We start from the raw sequence: 20,065 nt of genomic DNA, 5'->3' as shown, positions 1-20,065 counted from the left end.
GAATCTTCTATTGTCCAGTTTTGGTGAGTCTGTGCAAACCGAGTGGCATCCAGTGTGGTCTTCTGCTGCTGTAGCCCATTTTCTTCCACACAACTGCCGCTCACTGGATATTTTCTCTGTTTCGGACCATTCTCTGTAACCCCTAGAGATGGTTGTGTGTGAAAATCCCAGTAGATCAGCAGTTTCTGAAATACTTAGACCAGCCCGTCTGGCACCAACAACCATACCACGTTCAAAGTCACTTAAATCCCCTTTCTTCCACATTCTGATGCTCGGTTTGAACTTCAGCTAGTTGTCTTGATCACCTCTAATTCTACTGAATTGCAGCCATGTGATTGGCTCATTAGCTATTTGTGTTAACGAGCGATTGAGCAGGTGTACCTAATAAAGTGGCCAGTGAGTGCATTTATGTATTCATTTCGGTTGTGGCTGATATTAGACAATCATCTCTCCATGAAACCTGCGCCTTTAAGGCTCCAGCAGCACGTTTCAATCCTCTTTAAAGCCTTAACCTGCGTAACAGCTTATTTTCCCCTTCTATTCCCCCGGGAGCTGAGGCAAACTTCAAGTCTGTTTGTTTGACCTGGTTGAGGATGAAGAAAGTTGTTCATACTGTAGCAGCATCTGGTGAAACCTGAGAGCCTTTTGACCTCTGCTGCTCCTGGGTATTGACTCCAGACTGTCAAACCAGCTGCTGAGACACACTGTTTTTTTTTAATAGGCTGTACTACAGTCGGTCCTTACCGCACGTGGCCTGCCTCACAAAGAGGTCCTTTTACCCTGCAGCTATTACATTACATCGTCATGTTGTTTATAGATAACACCTCAAGTGTGTATTTACAACTGCCAGCGAGCTCGCTGATTGGAGACGTTATTGATTAATCTCCTGCTGGGACCGTCTGACACGAATACGGTGCATATTGCTGCTTGTCACTTATTAAGGAAGAGCAATGAAGGATGTTTTCGTAAACCGGCAGGCTTAATAATAAATGCTGATGTTTGCTTCGGAAGTGGATTTAGAAAAAAAAAAAAAAAAAAAGCGGTAACGGTTCCTATCACCGACAAAACGTATGTTAATTCATACTTAGCTGCATTTTCATATAGCTGTTGAAGGCAATTCCATATTGTGTATGCCCTTGTTTTATTTTGTATGTGTGTGTGCATGTACTTGTACAGCTATCTTTCCAAGGACCAGTTTAACTTTTACACCATCAGACTGAGGACATTTGTGCAAAGTGAGGACATTTTGGCAGGTGGCCTTACGAGGCTGTTTGAAGGTAAAGGTTAGAATTACGTTATGGTTAGGTGTTTAGTTGAGATGGCTAAGGTTAGGGTAAGGGGCTAAGGAATGCATTGTGCCCATGAGTGTCCTAGATAGCCATATAAACAGGCATGTGTGTGTCTGTGTGTGTGTGTTTGTGTGCGTGTGTGTTATCTCAGCTGTTTCAAACAATCACTTGCCTGAGTAATCCCCCCTTTTTGCAACTCAAATGAATCAATTAATTATAAAATATACCAAGAAATGACTTTGCGCCGCAGATCTGAGACCTCCTGGCGTGCCTTTTGCCTATATTAGCCATCCGCAGTGTTTTATCGCAGAACAACAGGAGAAAAGAAGGCTCCGTGCATCGCGGAATTAACTCGACCCAGACTGACAACCTTCATTAACAGTCTGCTCTCAGATTTATTCCCTCTTTATCTGTAATCATGTTTTCTTTGCCTCTGGCTTTCTCAGTGCGGTTGAGTGACAATCAAAATCTTCTTATGCATATCGGATGTCAGAGAGGACCGCGCTCACATGGGCGCCCCTATACAGCATAATTGTAAGGAAAACATAAAGCAGCCCCCCCTTTAGAGGAAACACCCTTTGTGTAGATTTTATCACTATTGTCAGAGCCTGATTCTTTCTCTTGTCATGTGCGACGCGGACAAAAACAGCGCCTGGAGCCACTGTCCGACGACGACTTGTCTCCTTATTATAATGACAGCAGTACCTGACATCAGGTCGGCTCCCTGTGCACACTTATACACACAAGAAAAGACAAACAACATGTGTAAAGGTGGCGCAGCAAGGTCTAATTTTGGGGGTAGGTGCTGAATGTTGCCGGGATCCACAGAATAAATGTGACGCTAAGAGCATGGGAGAAGGAAAAAAAAGGAAAAAAGACTACATATCTCCCTAAAGGATGGGATAATGAAATGGTTTGGGTATTGAGTATTGATGGTGGGGGAAACCGTAAACAGCTGTGAGGCAACAGAAACAAAACTGATGGAAGAGCAGAGAGGCGGCAGAAGATTCATTCCCACTTTTGTTTCTGCTATTCTGGCTGGGTTTTAAATTTATCCAGCTTCCTTCTCCAACTTCTCTCCACTCCAGTGCACGTGGAGTCGAGGCAAATGGGGGCAACACATCTTTCATTGTCCTCCCTGTTGTAGGAGTAGCTGTCAAGTGGGTGTTGTACTCGGGATGGGGGGGCGGGCGGTGCCTGGCCAAACACCTGTCCCTGCCTGAGGTCCATGCTGCTACTCCCCTGGAGGCCTTTCAGCAGCTAAGCCAGGTTGTGGACTCAAATAGATCTTACGCATACTACTCATTTTTGCAAAACAAAAAAAAAAAAAAAAAGAAAGAAAAATGCACGTCAGCGAGATTTACTTTAACCAGAGCCAGGAGCCCTGAGTAACCACAGTGAAATTAGAAGCAGGGCACCAGGGCATGTTCACCCTGTTCCGTGCGAGCGCACAATCCTGGCCACCTACGATGGTACAAGCATGTGCAAGAAAACCACACACAAGGGCAGGAGAAGGTGGGGTTTCTATTGTCTGTCGAGTGTCTGATGTTAATCTGGCGATCGGCGGGATTGTAAATTGAGACTGTCTTGTGCTTCTTTTTTTTTTTACGTAAACGGGTAGATTTCTGCACTAATAGTCTGTTTTGAAGAACTGTGGCAGGTTTTTTTTCTCAACTTAAACCTTCAGCTGGATAATTAGCTCACCTTCAACCACAGAGGGAAATAATAATTAATCATGGGAATTTAAAATCGCAATTTGCTTTGACTTTAAATGCATGCATAACCTATTGTATATTCTCTGCATTGATTCACAGAATGGTGGCTCTAATTAGAGGGGATTATTGTGTATAAAGTCATTTTAATTGCAAAATCATTTGCAAGGGTCAGTTGTTCAGGTGCATCTCTCAAACGCAACTAAGCCAAGATAGTGCACGTAATGCAAAAAGCCCCAGAGGAAACTATTTTTACAGGATTCCAGCAAGTCATTTTTTGCTCTGAGTCCTTTACCAGAGACTATATATAAAAACCATGGACGTAACTATCATGTCTGGAGAGTGAAACCAATGCAAAATCAATACCACTGATGGTTTTCCACTGCTAGTCAATCAGTCGCTATTTCATTAAAATAACCCTGATTATTAGATATGCATTATAGTGAGTGGATAGTGGCTGCATGTATTGTAAATTGCCTGCTAGTTCAATTAGGTCGGTAATGATGAAGGTTTTTTTCTGGTTTGCCAGACCCTCTTCCATTCGGTCTGGTGATATAAGTTTTTTCTGGTTCTCAGTCAGACCCTCTTCCCGTTCCGCGCTCTCGTTCCAGCTCTCGTTGCTCACTTCTGGCACAGAAACAAACAAGCAAACAAACAGCTAAATGCCACACTTGACGCTTTTAACCGTGGCTACATTCATCTTTTATATATATACATACATATATATATATATATATATATATATATATATATATATATATATATATATATATATATATTATGCAGAACCATAGAGAAGAGAGAGGTGCAGTACATTAATAGATAAACGCGAGCAACAAATCCAAATAACACTTAAGACAAAACAGGACTGGCAAACAAAACTAAATGTCAGCGGTACACACTTATAAAATAGGCAAAAAGCGGAGGTATCAAGGAACAAGGTCAATAAACACATAAAAAGCAGACTGGTAATTAGCAGGAATGTGGGCACACAAAATGTTCTACTCTGCTAATAGAAAGGTTTAAGTATAAAGCCAAGTAACCTGCACAAATTAATACTGCTGCTGCTACAGTGTACGCAAAAGAAGAGTCAGTATAAGTTAGAATCACAATTAACTTCTATATACCATGCGTAGATATTATGATTACCGTTTTTCTGCAGAGGAGTAAATCTAATAGCAGCTTAACACTGAATGTCTGTAAAGTTTACAAGTTGTCCAGGTATTCTGCAGTTTTCTGTGGACAGCTGCAATCCATAGAATACCTACCTATTTTCCCGGCGGCACACCATCTGCACATAAACGGCCACATCCTCGCGCTGGGGCTTTTGCCTGTGATATGTTTGGGGAAACTTGTCCTTTCTTGCAGAGGTAATTGCTGTTTGATATTGACTCTGCATCCGGGAAAATGTTTTGGTGGTGGGGATGGAAAGACATGAGAATGCTTGTACGGCAGGACTCGACTGGCGCATTTATAGTCTTGTGCCTGTAAATTTAACTCTGGTTCCGAACGTATGATTAGGAGCTGTTTTTAAAGATGGGCGAGTCCCGTGCATGTGCAGCATATCCTGGATGGGAATGAATCGAGGGGGGCTGCGGACCCTGTCATTACGCCTCACCTGGATTCCCATTCACTCCGATATAAACAGATGTCCGCAGCACTTAAGCCGAGACGGTCTGACTTTAATCAGCGTTCTTGAGACGCTCAAGAGCGTTTGTTGGTGTCATCAATCATTAAAGTTGGTGATTTTTCTGTTTTTGAATTTGGAGCTACTTTTTTTTTTTTTTTTATGCTTATCTTACCGGAGAGAAATTTGTCTGGCTCACAGTGGGCAGAGGAGCATTTGCCAGGGCTCAATTGAATCTCACCATTAGAGAAGCCACTTAGCGCTGTGGGAATGTCATGCAAAGTTCAAGTGAAATCAAGCAGTCAGTGGGAGTGTAACAGTCCCCTTAGGGATGTCTGTGTCTCTCTTTACGTTTCTTCTTTTATTTTATTCTTGCACATATGCGAGATATTCCCGTCGTTTGCCGTTGTTCTCCCAGCATAATGCACAAGAAAGGGACGATCATAATGCAAATCCGGGAGGTGCTCATATTCCTGTCTTTTATTTTATGTCAAAGAAGGAACTCCTGTTTTTTTAATCAAAATATATATTGTTTTATCATGTCAAACAGCCATAAAAACAGTTTAAGCTGCTAATATATTGCAATGCTAACAAAAGACAGTGAATGCGAGATCTAATCTTAAAAGTCAGTTTTTTCCCTCAATAAATAAAGATTTAGTACACCTTACATAATTTTACATATTAAGTAGGTCTGCTCTGGATCATCTCCCCTTACGTTCACGTAACCTTAGATCTGCTTTGTGGCGTAGGAGGCTGCTGCTGCCGCTGAGCTGATGGAGGCCAGGAACCAGCGGTTTACCTTTCAGTTAATGGCCCATAGCTCTTTGAAGCTCACTGTTTGTCTGCTGCACAAACCTTATCTGATTACTGGACTAGTACAACAGGGCCTGAGTTCCTGGCTGCCAACCTCGGGCTAGTATATCTGATTACTCCCTCCACTTGGGGACCCAGTGCAGGCAGCCAAAACCATCTTTGTTTGGTTTCTCTGTTGGGGGAGAAAAAAAAAAAAATCTGGCAGCTGCGAGCCTCTTGATGCAGCACTCATTGTCCTCGCCATGCTCTCAGGACAGATTAAAGTCTAAAAGTTTTCTGTCCTTTGCCTGCACTTATGAGTAATAATATTTCAACTACGGAGATGGCTTCTCTGAGAACCACAAACCCCAGGGGTTTCCTTTAAAAGATATGTTTTCCCTTTCAGAACTTGTCTTTTCTTGCTAATATCGAGCTGTTACTGACAAAGCAGTCTTCCTGAAAATCTGTTGTTTTTTCTAAAACTCAGTTTACTGGGAAAGATAATTATATATTCTAAAACAACAGACACGTTTTTTTTTTTTTTTTACCAATATTAGTAATTGTGTCTGGCAGCACTGTTTCTCTTCTGTCTTGCTCTTGTGTTTTACTTGACAACATAAACATCACAAGCAATAGTATGGATTAGTTTTTGTGCAGCGCTTTTATCGCTCGGCTCCACATTCTCCACGTTGCCTCATACTGTGTGATGAGAAACATCTAAGTACCGTTTTGTAGGTGCACAGCTCCATTGTCATGGAAACCACAACTCTGCCCATGGCCATCGCCATTCACTTAATTTATTCATTATCTGGTCACAGCTGCTTTCCAAAGCACAAGGCTTTTACTACTCAGTTGGTGTTTGTTCCCTTCCGTGATAACAATAATATATTTAATCAGTTATCAGAATGTGAGCCTTTTGTTAGTTGAAATTGAAACTGAATTGGTTTCAGCTTTTGGCTCCTGGTTCTGAATTGCTAAAATCGCGTGACTCCCCTCTGCGGATGTCCACAAGCGGCCTTTTTTTTTTTTTTCACGATGGCTCTTCTTATAGTTGCTGCACGCGCCACCCCGAGGGAGCGCACACAAAAGGTCCAAGCCTTTCAGCGACCATTTCACAAGCAGCATGCCGAGTTGGACATTTCTTAGAGGGGCTGAGAAAGGGTTAAAGAGAATAACAGTGGGTGAGTTTGGCTGCAGTGGAATCTCAGCTCATAGAAACACTAATTGCAGACAGGCAGGCCCGGGCTGGCACATCGAGCTTTACATCCCCCAGACCTCCTGTCAGGCCTCCTGTCTGCCTCTCAGACCCATCACTATCAAAGTGAGCTCCACTACCAGACTCATCCGCAACAAAACCAAGAAATACAGTTTTGCCTTCAGGTTGCTTTCTCTCTTTTTTTTTTTTTTTATCTTTCAGTACTTGTTGCAACTAAAGTAATGCCCCCAAAACATCACAGCAGGAAGTTGGAAAGTGCTGTTTAAGGTCTACAATTACAGTGTTGACTACCTGCTGGTGGCTTGATGGAAATGTTCCCTCAATTCTCCTGTAATCAAAGATAATCTTACATAGTATGCCGGCTATTAAAGATTCAACTCTGCAATTACACGAGGCATTCAAAATACCCTGTTGTGAAGCAGCTAAAAGATTATCACTCGTTCCTCATCTGTTGCTGTCCCAGATCCTGTCTTCTACTTCGGCAACACAGAGTACCATGTGGATGAGAGTGATGGCTACGTGGAAGTGCAGGTGTGGAGGACGGGGACTGATCTGTCCAAAGGGGGGACCGTGACGGTGCGCTCCAGGAAGACAGATCCCGTCTCGGCAGAGGGTATGTGTCCTTGACAGGCGCCTTTTTGTGACAGCTTCCGCTAGTTTGTACTCAGATAATTGCAAACCACAGAACAATAGACTTAACTCGTCACCCTGTCAGTCTTTGTTTTCCTGAGCTCAACTTCGCAAGGAGAGTTTAACACTGGATACGCAGTGGATGACCCGGGGAATGTAAACATAGACTTATAGTTACTTGATCCACACGTTGCTGTGGAGGCAACCATAGTCTGAGTGAGGACAGAGCTTCAGGAATGCATACTGATTGTTCTCCCCTTTGGACTCGTTGCCATCTCCTCAAGTCTTCCCTGAAGCTTCTATTATCTGCCGCCCCCGGGGCAATTTTCTCCCAGTTGCGCAGATTCTTCAGCTCCGTTCCTGCCTGCGTTACAACCGTAAAGAATAACTAGCATCTAATCATATGCAGCACGATAGAAATGCAACCCCACGCTTACCCACATAACTGGGTCATAAGTAGGCCACATGAAAGAAGCCTGCGGCCAAAGGGTGAACTCCCAATACCAGACTCTTCAAAGAATGGCAAATGAACTGCCTGTGCACACGGGGAGATGTCCACTTTCTAGTGTTAATCACGCAACAAATTCCAACTGTTCATGTCTATCGAACATGAGATAGAAACAGTAATTTTCGCAGTGAGTACAGTATATGCTTTCATCTGCCTGACGTTAACAAATGAATTATGAAGGAAAATGAGACCTGCTGATGAAATGGGATCATTACTGTAGTCCATTTGTTCTGTATCCCCCCCTACATCCCACAAACACTCTTTGAAAGGCGCCTGACCTATATTGTGTTGCGGGGCAGCTGGTGTGGATTACGTCGGGATCAGCCGGAATCTGGACTTCGCACCGGGGGTCACCATGCAGACGTTTCGCGTCATCATCCTGGATGATCTGGGGCAGCCAGTGCTGGAGGGGCCAGAGAAGTTCGAGCTAGTGCTTCGGATGCCCATGAACGGGATCCTCGGGGAGCCGAGCAAGACTGTCATCCTCATCAACGACTCAGTTTCTGACCGTGAGCGAATCTCGTGGTTGTCGTCTAAATCCGTTCAAATTATCTCTCGTTTGTTGGTTTTATTTAATTGTGTGGGTATAATTGTGTCCTTGTAGTGCCCAAGGTGCAGTTCCGTGATGCTGTGTATGTTGGGGAAGAGAACTCGGGGCAGATCTCGACGACTGTGTACCGTAGTGGTGATATCAGCTATAAGTCAACAGTTCGCTGTTACAGCAGGCAGGGGACAGCCCAGGTCATGATGGACTTCAATGAGAGGCCCAACACAGATGCTTCCATCATCACGTTCTTACCAGGTGGTCTAATAAAACCAAGCACATGTTCCTTTGCAATATGCATTCTTTACTTACATACGTAAGGACACTGACTTTTACATGTCTCTGTTTACAGGGGAAATCGGAAAACCTTGTTCACTGGTGCTAGTCGACGATACAGAACACGAGGAAGAGGAAGAGCTTCGTCTTGTATTGGGAAGCCCCAAAAGTGAATCTCCATTTGGAGCATCAATTGGAAGGCAGAACGAAACGCTGATCAAGATAAAAGATGATGCAGACAGTAAGTTACTGTAGAGTTAGTGTAGAGCATAGGTCTTCAACAAGGGGTCAGCGGAGGTACTACAGGGAGGGTCGCAAAATCTTTGGTTGATTAGACATTTTTTTATATATTTTTGTTAATTTCACCCCCAAAATTTAAGTTTATTTAAATACATGTTAACATGAACCAACATATTTTAGAACATAATAATGTATATTTATAAATAACACTAGGATGAATGTAATATACAACACATATAATAGGTCGGGGGTCCCTACTTAATGTCTCTATCAGTTTGGGGGTCAGGGCCTGAAAAACGTTGAAGACCACTAGTATCGAGGGTATGCACTGACGCCACTGACGCCTGGGGCGTATTACCTGACACTAAATGTGAACCACAACACCGGGATTACAGTTGTTTCTTCTAATGCAGCAATCCATTTACTTGTCTTTGGGTGTCGGAGATATTTGTAAAACTATATCTGGAACTGCTTTTGAAATCTGTTGGTAGTCAATTGCACAACAGCTCTTTGCATTTTTAATTAATTTTATAGTTTAGACGCTATTAGAGCCTATGATTCAAGCTAATGCTGCTAATCTCCATGATCAACTGTCACTTTTTGCTACTCAGTGGCCGTAACCATAGAGACTTCGCTTGCGGTGAAATCACATGCAGACCCCTCTATATTTTGTGCCCGCATTGCCTCTAACGTGGTTAACATGGTGCAGTATCACAGTTCACTACCATGATTAAAACAATACACTGTGTTTTCTCAGAGGCCACGATCAGTTTCAAAGAGACCAAATTCAGCGTGAGTGAGCCGAAGGAAAGCGGCCAAGTGTCCGTGGTGAAGATAAAAGTGCAGCGCATTGGCGACACCTCCAAGGTCTCTGTTGTCCGAGTTCACACCAAAGATGGATCTGCTACCTCTGGAGAGGACTACCATCCCATATCTGAGGGTAAATAATTCCGCCGGCTGCTCCTATCAGGCCAGAAAAGATGTGAAATTTGCTTGAGAAATATTTGTCGAATGCCTCTCGTTTCTCTGCAGAGATTGTGTTCAAACAGGGAGACACGGAGCACTATGTGGAGGTCGAGGTTTTATATGATGGTGTCAGAGAAATGAGGGAGGCGTTCACTGTGCACCTGAAGCCTGATGAGAACATGGTGGCAGAGACAAAGGTGAAAGTTAAACCAAACGAATGTCCCAACTACCTTACTGTTACTCCCTTTAACATCCTCTTAATTGCTCTTGTTTGTCATTCAACAGCTGAACAAAGCGATCATTTACATCGAGGAGACCAACAGCATGGCAGATGTCACGTTCCCCTCAGTCCCCAAAGTGGTTTCTCTGTTACATTATGATGATGTCGACGGGACCAGGGACTCTCTGCTTGTGGCCGGTTACCCAGTCATTTGCGTCACTGTATGTACCCTGTGATTGTCTAATAAATACATGTTAATATGCACCTTTCAGCCACAACATTAAAACCACTGACAAGAGACGTAAATAGCAGTGATCATCTTGTGACATTACACTGTTCTGCTGGGAAACCTTTGGACCTGGCATTCATGTGGATGTTACTTAGACATGTAGCACCCACCTAGACCAGACCTGGCACCCCCACCCCATAGCAATGACACTCCTTGATGGCAGCAGCCTTCCCCAGCTGGACGCAGCCTGACACATGCACGAAAAATAAAACATGAAAAAACATCACAAGGTGTTGACCTGGACTCCAGATTCACTAGATCCCAAACAGATCAAGTATCTGTGGGATGATCCACAGAGGCCCCTCCCCTCAACTCATAGAACCCAAAGACCCCTAGTAGCAATGTTCTGTTGCCAGACACAACAGGACACCCTCAGAGGGCCCGTGTCCATTTTCCGATGAGTCACAGCTGATTTGGAGGCACAAGGGAGACATACACAATATTAGGACCTGATTGGCGTAAAGTTAATCTTCCGCTTCTCTTGTTTAGAACAAAGCACGCTAACCCACTTGTTTTGTAACTCAGAGTGCCTTTCATCTCTTTAGCCAATTTTCCAAATAATATTTCGAATAGCAGTCATCTGTGTAACCACTGTGTTTATGGAAAGTCACAGTGAGCACGAGGTTCCACGATGAGAAGTTTATTGGTTTGCAAACGAGCTCTTTTTACGAAAGCACACTGAGAAAGAAAACACCATCATGTTATGTCTGATCGGTGTATTTTTCAGTCTTTGCTGCTGTTTAACAAGTCCCCTTTTTGCTGCCGCAGAGATTTCTGGGTCTATTTCTCTCACGAGCATGATTTCCTTTCCCCTTTCCCAGGCCTGTAACCCCAAGTACTCAGACTACGACAAAACCGGCTCCATCTGCGTCAGCGAGAACATCAACAACACCCTAACCCGCTACCGCTGGCTGGTCAGCGCCCCCACTGGCCCCGACGGCGTCACCAGCCCGATGAGGGAAGTTGACTTTGACACCTTCTTCACCTCCTCCAAACTCATAACCTTGGACTCAGTCTATTTTCAGGCTGGTTCCAGGGTCCAGTGTGCTGCAAGGGCGGTGAACTCTAACGGAGACGAAGGCCTAGAGCTTAGCAGCCCCATAGTGTCCATCAGCAAGGAAGAGGGTGAGTTCAGCTCACTGTGTGGATCAGAATAGTTGGCCTTTTGTGATGGAAACGGCCCGACATGACTTGTCCATGTTTGCTTGTACTTGTGCATGTTTGCAGGAATGTGCCAGCCTCGTGTTATAGGCACAGTGGGGGCCGAGCCCTTCTCTGCCAGGCTGCGCTACAGCGGAGCAGAGGACACAGACCACCCCAACCTCATCAAACTCATTGTCACCATGCCTCACATTGATGGTAACTATAGAAACTATGGGTTAAGATGTTTGTCATTAGTAAGGATCACTCAGAGGCAGGTTGGGTTAGGGTTAGGGTTAGGGTTAGCGGTTAGGGGTTAGAATAGAAAACCTTTACTTGTCCCACAGTGGGGATGTTGCAGTCTGCAACAGCATACATAGGGCAGAACTCTTTGTTCAGTAACCAGAACAAAGAGTTGGCTGTGTAAAAGATAAATAATAAGATTAAAAAGAATAGAATAGAATAAACAATATACAAGTATTGGCATATATACAAAAAATAATTGGATTGTAACAAAAACTGTTGAATTGCAAACATATAACGATTGCCGGATATTGCACAGGATTGTACACAGTACAGAGTAAGTAGTGAAATGATGAGAGTGTTTAAACCTTGAGGAGCAATAATATTGCACATATTACGAGTGGAGCTTAACAGCAGCAGGAAGGAAAGACCTTCTGTGTCGTTCCGTCACACAGCGAGGGCGAAGCAGTCGGCCTCTGAAGCTGCTCCTCGGTGCCGCCAGGTCACCCTGCAGAAAGGAAAAGATATCTCTGTTAGAAGTCACTCATCAAACAAATTCTTTCAATAAGTAGCCACTTCAGTGAGTCAATCTGTAATTGTTAATCCAAGAATTCTCTTCACTTTCTCTTTCTCCACACAGGCATGCTGCCTGTGGTGTCCACCCGGCCCCTGTCTAACTTTGAGCTAACGCTGAGCCCCGACGGCACCCGCGTCGGCCAACACCGCTGCTCCAATTTGTTGGACTACTCTGAGATCAAGACTCGCTACGGCTTCCTCACAGAGTCCACCAAAAACCCAGAGGTGATCGGCGAGACAGCTCCTTACCAGTACAGCACCTCCCTAAGGGGATCCAGCACGCTGCGGTTCTACAGAAACCTCAACTTGGAGGCCTGTTTGTGGGAGTTCACCAGCTACTATGACATGTCGGAGCTGCTCAGCGACTGCGGGGGCACCATCGGGACTGATGGACAGGTACGCAGCCCCGCCTTCACGCTTTCGTCTCACCTTTGACCCCTCTTTTCCAGCTCTAGACGTAAAGTGCAGTGAGTCAGTTCAATAAAGTCATGCTCCCCGTGAGGATAGGAATGCAGATTCAGCAGTTACTGGTTGGTCCTATAACAAGCCTTTCTCATTTTCAGTCTCAATCAATCATTTATTATTTCATTAAAACCACGCTTGTCAACTTCTTTTTTTCCTTTAGGAAGGATTCTAAAGAAAATACTAGCCCGTAAAGAAGTCATTAATTATTGTCTGGAGACTCATGTTAACCTCTGTAGTAATATCTAACCCAGCACACTGTCACCAAGGCAGGGACAATTATTTGTCAAAGTGGCAAGTAACCACCAGCTTAATAAAAGTTCCAGCTCATTTTTTTTTTTTTTTTTTTGTCCCACACACAATTTGATTTTCCTGCTGCAGCAGATGTTAAAAGTGGTGCTAAAAAGGAGGAGATCTTAAAGCGTTCTCCGACCTCCTGGTACCCCGTGCCTCACAGCCAGGCAACATTAGCATGCAGCTTGGAAACTTTCTCTTAGTTGACTTTCAGTTAATTAAGGTAGAGCTCTAGAAGGGTGCAGGGGGCACATCATGGCATAAACCCCCTCTACCGTCCCTGCTGAGGATTATTAATTCAGGCCCCGAAGCACTGGCGAATATGTTTCGGCTACATAGGTATTTAAGCGTGTACATTGGTTGGCTATTGTAATGGGAGTTCCTTTTTTTTTTTTTACATAGCTCCAAGTCTGTTTAATAACAAAGTCATCACCCAGGTGATAACAGCCTTTCTCAACAAGTGGAACTTTGTTGCCGGTGAATGTGGCTATAATAAACATGTCAGGACAAGCGAGTGCTTGGCCTCCAGCAATAAAGACGTACCTCAGCCTCATGTAATATCTTAAGGTCGAAAATTGATGATGCACAGTCTTAAGTGATTAGTGGCTACAATGATCTGAGTTAATCTAATATTTAATAAAAGAAAAAAAAGAAATTTAGAAATATTAATCATACAATCATTTAGTAATCAGAAGGGAGCCTAACTGTGTTTGCTGTTTAACAGGGTGGGTAGATGTAAAGCGAGGCCTCCCGGATTCAGTTTCAGGATGTGTAAGAAGGAATCTTTGGAAAAAAGGAGCATCCATTGTTTGTGGGTGCCCTGTGACCCAAGTGCTCCTCTAAATGGGCAGGCAGGCTGGTTGGGGGCAGCTCTGTGCAGGCCGGGGCCAGTGTCATGTCACAGTGCAGGGCTTAGTGCCCAGCTTAACAGGACCACAGGAATCTATTAAGGCCCAGCAGGTTGTGTCAGAAGGCCATTCTGCAAATCATTTGCCTGAGCTCTCAATGCCCAGAGGCGAAGGCACGTCTCCACACGAACGCCGAGCCAGTGCAGGCAGGTACCTCTCACAGGTCAGAGGAAAGTGCAGATACCAGAGAGCACTTTATTTTGAGGACTTTCACCACCCTGAACCCTTAAAAGCGTTTAGAGCAGCTCTTTTAAGAAAAGTCTGGAGCAATTCAGTATCCCCTACAGAAGGATGCTTACTATGGGAATACCAATGCCATGATCTCTTGTGCATATGTAGTGCCAATGAAACAGAGTATGTTTGTATTTGTGCTGGGTTCAGGATGTTCTCGTCATCTTTTCATCCTGATATCTTGACACTTTGTCGGTTTTAATTTAGCGTCTGTTGCTCTCCGCTGCAGGTGCTCAATCTGGTCCAATCCTACGTGACCCTTCGAGTCCCACTACATGTGTCGTACGTCTTCCACTCGCCCGTGGGCGCAGGAGGATGGCAGCACTTTGACTTGCAGTCGGAGCTGAGGCTCACATTCGTGTACGACACTGCCATCTTGTGGAGGGACGGTATCGGCAGCCCGCCAGAGGCCGAGCTTCAAGGCAAGATTTGGGTTTTAATTTTCACCGTGGAGCTCTTAAATGTGTGCCGTGTTCGCCAGATGAGGAACTCATCAATGAATTATGTGGTTAAATTAAAACACTGTGACTGTCTTTGCAGGCGCACTTTATCCAACCAGCATGCGCATAAACGGCCAGGGACAACTAGTAGTCAACTTCCGCACGGAGGCTCGATTCAGAGGCTTATTTGTGTATGGACATCCAGGTACAGTGCATCGTATAGAGCTGTTTGGTATCACATATTACGCTGCTTTAGTTTCTTTCTGATTTATTTTATTTTTATTTTTTTGGTCAAAAGGATGTTTTTATATCATATTAGATTGAATGTGTATTTGTTTTAACTTAACTGATGTTATTTTTCCATCAGCTTCCCCACTCACCTCCATGGTTATGTGTCCGGACCACCCTGGATTGACCTTTAACCTCAGTGTTGTGAGGAATGAGCCAACCTACAACCAGCCCATTCAACAGTGGACGTTCATTTCCGATTTTGCTGTGAGGAGACCCGTTTTTGCAAGTTTTTTTTCTTTTTATTTTCTTTCTATCTAATTCTTACCGAACATAATTTCTCCTCTCAGGTGCGTGACTACTCAGGCATGTATACAGTGAAGCTGATACCCTGCACATCCCCTCCTAGCCTGGAGTACACCATCCCTCCTGTGTGCAATCCCAGAGAACCTCTCACCTTTGACCTGGATATCCGCTTTCAGCAGGTAATAAAACCTCATCTCAAATGTCTAGGTTCAGAAAAAAAAAACTCCTGAGTCAGATGTAACCATTTATTTGAGAATAACTTATATCTGGGTTTGAACACACCGGCTGACCGAGGTCTCTCTGTGCAGAGCTTGCAGGTTCTCCCTGTGCCTGTGTTTCCTCCCACTGTCTAAAGACCTGCTAATTAGGTTAACTGGTGATTGTAACTTGGCCTTAGGTGTGCATGTGAGTGTAAATGGTTGTTTTTCTCCCTGTGTTAGCCCTGAGGCAAACTGGTGGCCTGTCCAGGGTGTACCCAGCGTCTCTCCTAATGACAGCTGGGGTATGCTCCAGCCCCCTCTCCCCCCTCACAAACCTCTAGAGGACAAGCGGTTACAGAGAACTCAGAAAACTTTATTGTCCATTACTCTTATATCAAATGGAAAATTTCCTTTGACTCTGGCAGTAGAGACAGCAAATTCAGCACAAACCACCACATTGAAGACGCTTACAGACAGACAGTGGGTTAGGGAATGAATAAATTAAATTAAATAACAGTGTCAGTGTTCTGTTTGTGAGGGCTAAAATTGCAAAAATACACTACTGGTCTTAAGTTTTAGAACAGCATGCAGGATCCTCTGGTATAGTTGGTCAGGGCTTCATCTTACAGCAAGATAATGATGCAAAACCTTAGTCCAAGCTCTATCAGAACTACCTCAGGATAAAAAGCAAAGCACCCAAAATGTTAAATCCATGTTAAATCAGCCAAAGATGGTTACTTTTATGTATTGATTCCATGTTTTTAAATTTTTTTTACCTTCAGTTGTTTATTTGGTCCATCCTTTCATTTCAGAGTAGAATGAGACATCAAGCTGCAAACATTTCAATAAAAAAAGAAAGAAATACTGGAGTGTTTTAAAACTATTGACTGGTAGTCTACAGTATATTTGTGTTTGCGTTGTGCAACAAAGATAAACTAATCAATGAGATCACAAATAACCCAAAGTTAGAGATTCATGACATTTTAATGCAATTTTACAAAATGAACAATTATTTATTTGTATACGTGTCCAGGTTAATTGTTTTTTTTTGTTTGCCCCCACTTTTAAATGAGTCATGTGAACACTGGTGTTTATTGTCAGCGTTAAACACACCTCTGTTGCTGCACATTGTAAATGCTCTTGCAGACATTACAAGTGCCTGTTAGACTGCTTTTCTTTTCCAGTGTAAAATATTTCCACACTGCAGACATTTTTGGGAGTTGAGGAAAATGAGTTGCAGATCTAATGCATGTGGAATGAACGAAGACCGGCTCAGAAATAAAGCACCTAAAGTCATGAAGGAAGAGGAAGGGACTTGGGACGTGCTTCCCTGAGCAACTACAAAGCTCAATAATTTTTTTAACATATTATATTAATTAAGTTACATTTTACATTGAGAGTAATAACTACCTATTAAATGCTGATTGCTGCTCCCATTACTTCCCGTAAATCATCCCTGTTGGCTTCTGCTCTCTAATTTATTTTCATGTCTGTCTCTATTACCCGTATCAGTTGGAAGCTCCCTCTTGGTTCCCTCCGTCTAATCAAATACTTGTCAAACAGCGACTCTTGCTCACTTACTCTTGAGAAAAACAAATCTTTTTTTTTCAATATTCTCTTTTTTTTGCCCGTTGAGTTGATGTGTCTCTTACTCCTGGTCCCGCAGCTGAAATCGTATCATCCCAGACTGGAAACAGCATCGAGGGAAATAGCAAAGCTGACCGAAGTCATTATATCGAAATGAAAATGCAGCGCGTTTGAATGAAACCCAGAAAGATGTCTACATATTTTGTTCAACCAAAATATAAACGTACCACCATATTCTGCTGACAGTTATTTCGGAATTAAGACAAACCTGGAAAATGTCCCGTTTTTTCTGGTTTGATTATGCAGAATAAGAATATGAGAGCAGTGGAACTATTTGCTAATACACGTTAGCACACACAGGAGTTGACTGATTGTGTCCCTAAATGTGATTTGTACTTGTATTCTATATTTATATCTTTTTTAGGTGAGCGACCCAGTGGCTGCTGAATTCAGTCTAAACACACAGATGCTTTTACTTTCTAAACGGACGCTCTGGCTCTCAGATGGCTCCATGGGCTTTGGACAGGAGAGCGACACCGCCTTCTCACAGGGTAAAGCTCCTTTCCTTTCTGTTCTTTTTCCTTCCACGGATCAAAAAGAACATGAACATTGTTCTGAACATTTTTGGTAGATTTGACAGAAGTATCTGGGTTTATTTCCTTACTCGACGACGAAAATAATGAAAGGAGGGAGGCTTCTATTATGTCTTTCATGTCTTTTCACTCAGCTAATAACAAGAGAGCCTTCTTAGAAAGTCCTTGAAGGTGCCGTCCATTGAAAGCTGCTGAGACTGAGATTTAACCCTTTGACTTCCACACTAAGAAATTAATTGCGAATAAATATCGTTCATTTTTAATCTACGTTAATAGCGTGCACTGCAAACTGAGTACTTTGATATATCCTTATTAAAATGTTCACCTGATTGTACAGATTCATACAATATAAATACTGTATGACATATATTTTCGAGCTATGGTCATCTGTTCAAGCCACAGGTTAGATATTTGTATGTATAATGTGGTCACACATTATATATTGCAAATTTGTGTATCTTACAAACTGAATGACCAGCAATGGTTAGAAAACAGGTACAAAATGAGAAATTAAGCATTTTACTATCTAATGCTACTGCTACAAAAAAGATCAGCCATGCGGTTACAATGCCAGTCAAAGGGTTAATGTTATTCTCAATGTTGTAGCTGAGCAGAAAATGCTAATTCAAGAGAATTGCATACATAATATATATATATATATATATATATATTTTGCCATTTGCAATTATAAAATATATGCATGTGATGTGTGAATGTGCTGAAAATTTCTCTTTCCTCAGGAGACACTGTTTACGGCAGAGTGATGGTGGATCCAGTGCAGAATTTGGGCAACTCATTTATTTGTAACATTGAGAAGGTGTTCCTGTGCACTGGAGCTGATGGGTATGTCCCTAAGTACAACCCCAGCAACTTTGAGTTTGGCTGCCTGGCTGACGCCCCATCGCTTCTCTACAGATTCAAAATAATCGTGAGCAACAAAATTATATTTCTCATTTCATTGTATGTGTTGGGTTTCGGTCATGGATTAACATCTGTTCCTGTGTGGTTTTCTCTCTCCAGGACAAGGCGCAGCCAGAAACCCAGGCCCGGTCATTTGGCAACGTAGCTTTCAACGCGTTCCTGGCAGTGGACGACCCCGGCGCTTTAGCTCTGGTGAGACAACCTGGAGCAGATGGCTTCAGAATGGACTCCAAAGCTCTCTTCCAGGTCAGTATGGAGGTCGATCGCATTCAGAACACACTCGCAAACGCTTCACGCTCACATATTTCGCTAATCTATTTTGGCATTCCAGAGGTTATGCTCACATTTTTGAGTGGCCCGTTAACTCAAAGATGGAAAGACGAACATCTACTGTACAATAATTTTCCTTTTTCTCTTAACAAGCTGAGAGGACACTAAGATTCTCTGAACGCAGTTTCTACTTCCTCATGGAAACCACCTTGCGACTGCACAATCTTCACAATCTCAAAAGTCTCTGTGTGGGCTGGTCTTTATGTGGCCTCTGACAACAGTATGACTCACACCCCGCCCTTCACCTCGCCCAGGTTACTTCTTCTGATCAAATCAAAATCAAAACAAACTTTAAACAGAACTTTTCATACATAAAAATGCAACACAGTGTGCTTAACTTTAAAACACCCCTGACCCCCCAATACCCCAGACCCTCATTCAAGCAAACACAGACCAACACTCACCACACTCCCCTCAGAGTTAGAAGGTCCATTGGTCAAAGGAGTATTTTCTCTGGTGTTCAGTTTAATATGGGAAAACATTAGTTATCATCTAATGACTTAACATACAATGTTCCGTGGCTTCTGGTGTAATGGAAATCTGGGTAATTAAGGGATATCCAAGCCAAATCCGCCTTTTCCGATTAGCAACTTGAGATGCGAGGAGACAGCTGAAGTCGAGAGAGAGAACCATGTAAAACCAGACTTATATTTTTCACCCTCAGTTAACCGTTTAAAACCTCAGTTTTAGGTATTTATTTGACAGACGTGACGTGTAAGCGCCCTGGGTACACCGCAAAAGCAGCGTTACTAGAAAGAAGCAAAATATTCTTATATTCAGTCAAATCGTCTTGTGTATCTTAAGGAATTTTAAGGAACAAAAACTGCCAGTGGGTTAAGCTGTTTTTGCATGACAAAAATTCTTAAAATAAGTTAAATAAGTTCTTGTCTCTGAACAAAATATAAGATATATGTCTTTGGTACAGTTTTTATGCAGTGTACGCAGGCCGTCCTGCACGACTGTGCACCAGCATGAAACTGCATTCCTTGTTTGAATATTGCACATATTCATATGCACATTTTTTCTTTTCTTTTTTTTTTGTGGAGATGAATTGTGTTGTTACTAGAGACAGAGAGACCAGACCAGGCACCCCCACCCTATAGTAATGACACTCACTGATGGCAGCAGCCATCCGCAGCAGGATGCAGCCTGATGCAGACACATAACAAAGATTTCGGAATAACTAAAACAAACAAAATGTGGTGTTGACCTGGCTTCCAAATTCACTATATCCCAATCTGTGGGATGTTCCACAGAGCCCACCACACCACAGGACACCCTCAGAAGGCCCATGTCC

The 20,065-nt window shown here is 43.2% G+C and overlaps 1 protein-coding gene across 1 annotated transcript in view; it reads left to right on the top strand.

Moving 5' to 3' along the window:
* The window catches only part of frem2b (FRAS1 related extracellular matrix 2b), a 54,638-nt gene that overhangs the window by 31,016 nt on the left and 3,557 nt on the right, over positions 1-20,065 (top strand). The window contains exons 7-23 of the mRNA XM_047593372.1: positions 7,100-7,249; positions 8,074-8,283; positions 8,379-8,576; positions 8,671-8,835; positions 9,592-9,774; positions 9,867-9,997; positions 10,086-10,241; positions 11,131-11,434; positions 11,537-11,668; positions 12,333-12,664; positions 14,393-14,585; positions 14,704-14,808; positions 14,971-15,098; positions 15,182-15,316; positions 17,349-17,475; positions 18,258-18,445; positions 18,538-18,684. Of these exons, the coding sequence (XP_047449328.1) occupies positions 7,100-7,249; positions 8,074-8,283; positions 8,379-8,576; positions 8,671-8,835; positions 9,592-9,774; positions 9,867-9,997; positions 10,086-10,241; positions 11,131-11,434; positions 11,537-11,668; positions 12,333-12,664; positions 14,393-14,585; positions 14,704-14,808; positions 14,971-15,098; positions 15,182-15,316; positions 17,349-17,475; positions 18,258-18,445; positions 18,538-18,684 (2,984 nt within the window). The remainder of the gene's footprint in view (positions 1-7,099; positions 7,250-8,073; positions 8,284-8,378; positions 8,577-8,670; positions 8,836-9,591; positions 9,775-9,866; positions 9,998-10,085; positions 10,242-11,130; positions 11,435-11,536; positions 11,669-12,332; positions 12,665-14,392; positions 14,586-14,703; positions 14,809-14,970; positions 15,099-15,181; positions 15,317-17,348; positions 17,476-18,257; positions 18,446-18,537; positions 18,685-20,065) is intronic.

Source organism: Mugil cephalus, chromosome 9, assembly GCF_022458985.1.
Source record: "Mugil cephalus isolate CIBA_MC_2020 chromosome 9, CIBA_Mcephalus_1.1, whole genome shotgun sequence".
Taxonomy (NCBI): domain Eukaryota; kingdom Metazoa; phylum Chordata; class Actinopteri; order Mugiliformes; family Mugilidae; genus Mugil; species Mugil cephalus.
The sequence above is the reverse complement of the archived record's forward strand: the minus strand, read 5'-3'. Positions and strand labels throughout refer to the sequence as shown.